The 2,723-nt window shown below is 40.3% G+C and overlaps 1 gene segment (V, D, J or C); it reads right to left on the bottom strand.

Annotated features, from left to right (window-relative positions):
• Window positions 1-811: 811 nt before the first annotated feature.
• Window positions 812-2,371, bottom strand: LOC134473119 (T cell receptor alpha variable 12-2-like). The segment is given in 2 exon segments: window positions 812-1,986; window positions 2,208-2,371. Coding segments are annotated over 2 exon segments (531 nt in total).
• Between the last annotated feature and the right edge of the window lie 352 nt (window positions 2,372-2,723).

A 2,723-nucleotide genomic window follows, 5' to 3' on the forward strand; every position in this document is an offset into this window, starting at 1 on the left:
CACAGCTATTCTGAATATTTTACTTAAAACTTTTCTGAAAATATATTGTGTTGAATTTTCTTAACATTAGTTAAAAATATCATGGTCTGCAAAATATAACCTTAAGAGAAATAAAGACGTAATAAAAGGACAAATGTTCTGTCTGAGAGACTTTTAAAAATGAAAAAAAAATCATGCCACACAAATCTACAGCCAAACAAACAGAAGTGAAAATCTGTCTTTGATATAAAAGAAGCAGCATCCTACACTAAATATTTTCTGTTTTTTTTTTTATTTAAAGAAATTAAAACAAAAACAAAAACAAAAAAAGAAGGGATAAAAATACATTGAATATTTTCAAACATAAATCTTCTACCTACTGTTTTGTTCAATTCAACGCTTTTTTTTTGTCCTGTTTTCAGAGATGAAACCTCACTATGTAGTGCAAGCTGGTCTCCCTAAGATTCCACATGCTTCAGGTTCTGGACTACCTAGAAAATGGGAATGATTTTAAATTATTTTTAAAGACATATGTAATATCCCCTGAGATGGAGCCAAAATTTCAGTCCCCTGATTCTGTCACAACTTTCTGCTCTTCGCATTGTTCTCCAATACTTTTTAATTCTTGGAAATATTTGCTCAGGGTCAAATCCTCAGGTTGAGAATTCGAAGCAAATCCTAATTATAAGGAATCACATAGAGGCAATGTGCAGAAAGCCGAACAGAAATCTTAACTTCCCACTTGCAAGTGTTTTTGAACTATGTAATCAGTGTCATAACTAACACTGTAATGTCAGATTTGCAATGTGTGTGGCTTTTAATTTTTCCCCTACAATTCAACTTAACACCTATTATGAGGTCTTCTTTCTATCAAACCACAAAGGCTTTTTCCTGGATATAGTGTAAGTACAAGGAAACTCCATAGAAGTCAGGGGAGGGGCCAGGTACACAGTTCTTTAATGTCTCTAACTGTCCTCACCACTTACCAGAAGGCAGTAAACACCATGCATTCTGTAATAGCACCATTCAAAACATATATCACCAGAACAAAAACTTTGACGGCTGGAACAATTCCAGACACTTTCTCAAAGCTCCCTGTTAAGAAATATGGGGCTATCCTGTGCTCCCATGCTGTTTCGAGGTGTATAGCACCCAATGGCTGTTGCTGATGCTTCTTACATTCGCACGCTACACCCCAGGGTAGAAGAATCAAGATTGAGGCCAGGAACTCTGGGAGTATCCCAGCTCATACTCAAGAACAGCAATACAGACCCTCTCTGATCTGGAATAGCTGCTATCAGCTGAGCCTTTTGTTTCTACCAACCCTCACATCCTGAGTCTATTCCACCCTTCCATTCCCCATCCTGAGGTTGCCTTAGCTAATGCATAAGAGGAGTTGCAGCTGAGAGCAGAGATGACATAAGAGCTCTACAGCTAAAAAAAAATGACGTAAAACATTTTTAGGCAAGTGTTATTTTTATGGAATGATTTATGGTGACAGTTTCATAGGTATGAACTTCCCCTTCATGGCCAGTTACTCTCACAATTGTTAAAAATATTTCTTTAGACTGTAAAGCCCTCCCCACTATTATTCATATTTCCCACTGCATCTGGAGTAAAAACAGAACTTTCCTGCCCGTGATCCCCACTCTGCCTCAGGTCTGCCTGAGCCTCTGTGGTTTGAGTGCAGGCAGCAGGTGCCTGGGGAGCAGTGTGTGCTCACTGCGCAGAAGTAGGTGGCTGAGTCAAGGGACAGGGAGGCCCCGATGTGCAGGGAAACACGTCGGTTGGCTCTGCTGAGCTGTGCTTTGAATCTTCCTTCTTCTTGGTCACCATCGGAGAATATGGATATCAGCAGCTCAGGGCGTTTCCCAGGGTACTGTCGGTACCATCTGAAGTTGGTAGAAGCGCTGTTCCTGAAAGTGCAGTTTAAAGACGCTGTGTCTCCCTCTGGAACACTGAGGGTCTCAGGACTCTGCTCCACCTCCTTCTGCTGGCTGCTCACCCCTGTGCACAAAGACAACAGGCAAAAACGATCCATTGGGAAGTGATGCTTCCTCTCTAGAATAAAATTTATCTGTCAGTGCTTCCCCAGTCTCCCTTTTTCAGAAGGTAAAATTTTTGGTAACATTTTTGGAAGAGGTAACATTTGGAAGAGGTAACATTTTTGGAAGAGATACTATTTCACACATGGCCCATTATATTCCCATAGAAATGTCAGAACTCACAGATACACTGAAGCCACAGGATCACTAGCAAACCACTGAAATAATTCATCATTCTTCCTCCCTGGTTCACCAAGGATTCAGATTTTAAATCATAAAACAAATGAGACCTCATAAGTCACTTCCAGTTCAGGAAAAGAGTCTATTCTCACAATAGAAAACATGAGGCTCTTTTCACTACCCCTGCAATAGCAACAAGCCCCTCCCTGTGTGTCTCTTTCTCCCATCCCCCTACACACACACACATACACGCAGACACACTAACACACACACACACACACACACACATCACATCACATCACATCACATGACAACTCTCTTCAGGGTCACTGAGAAGACACTGCCATCTTGTGGACTCACAATTGGGATAAAAGGAATATTCAAAACACAGCCACTTGTTATGTGGCCTACTGAAAAGAAAAATCTTGTACTTCAGTTAAATTAAACATCTAAGAAACATTTGGTGCACTTCAGTTAGTGAGTACATGTGGGATGCATATACATTTTCATGTTTTACAT

Source organism: Cavia porcellus, unplaced genomic scaffold, assembly GCF_034190915.1.
Source record: "Cavia porcellus strain 051 isolate PalLab524CR breed Dunkin Hartley unplaced genomic scaffold, mCavPor4.1 scaffold_26, whole genome shotgun sequence".
NCBI lineage: Eukaryota > Metazoa > Chordata > Mammalia > Rodentia > Caviidae > Cavia > Cavia porcellus.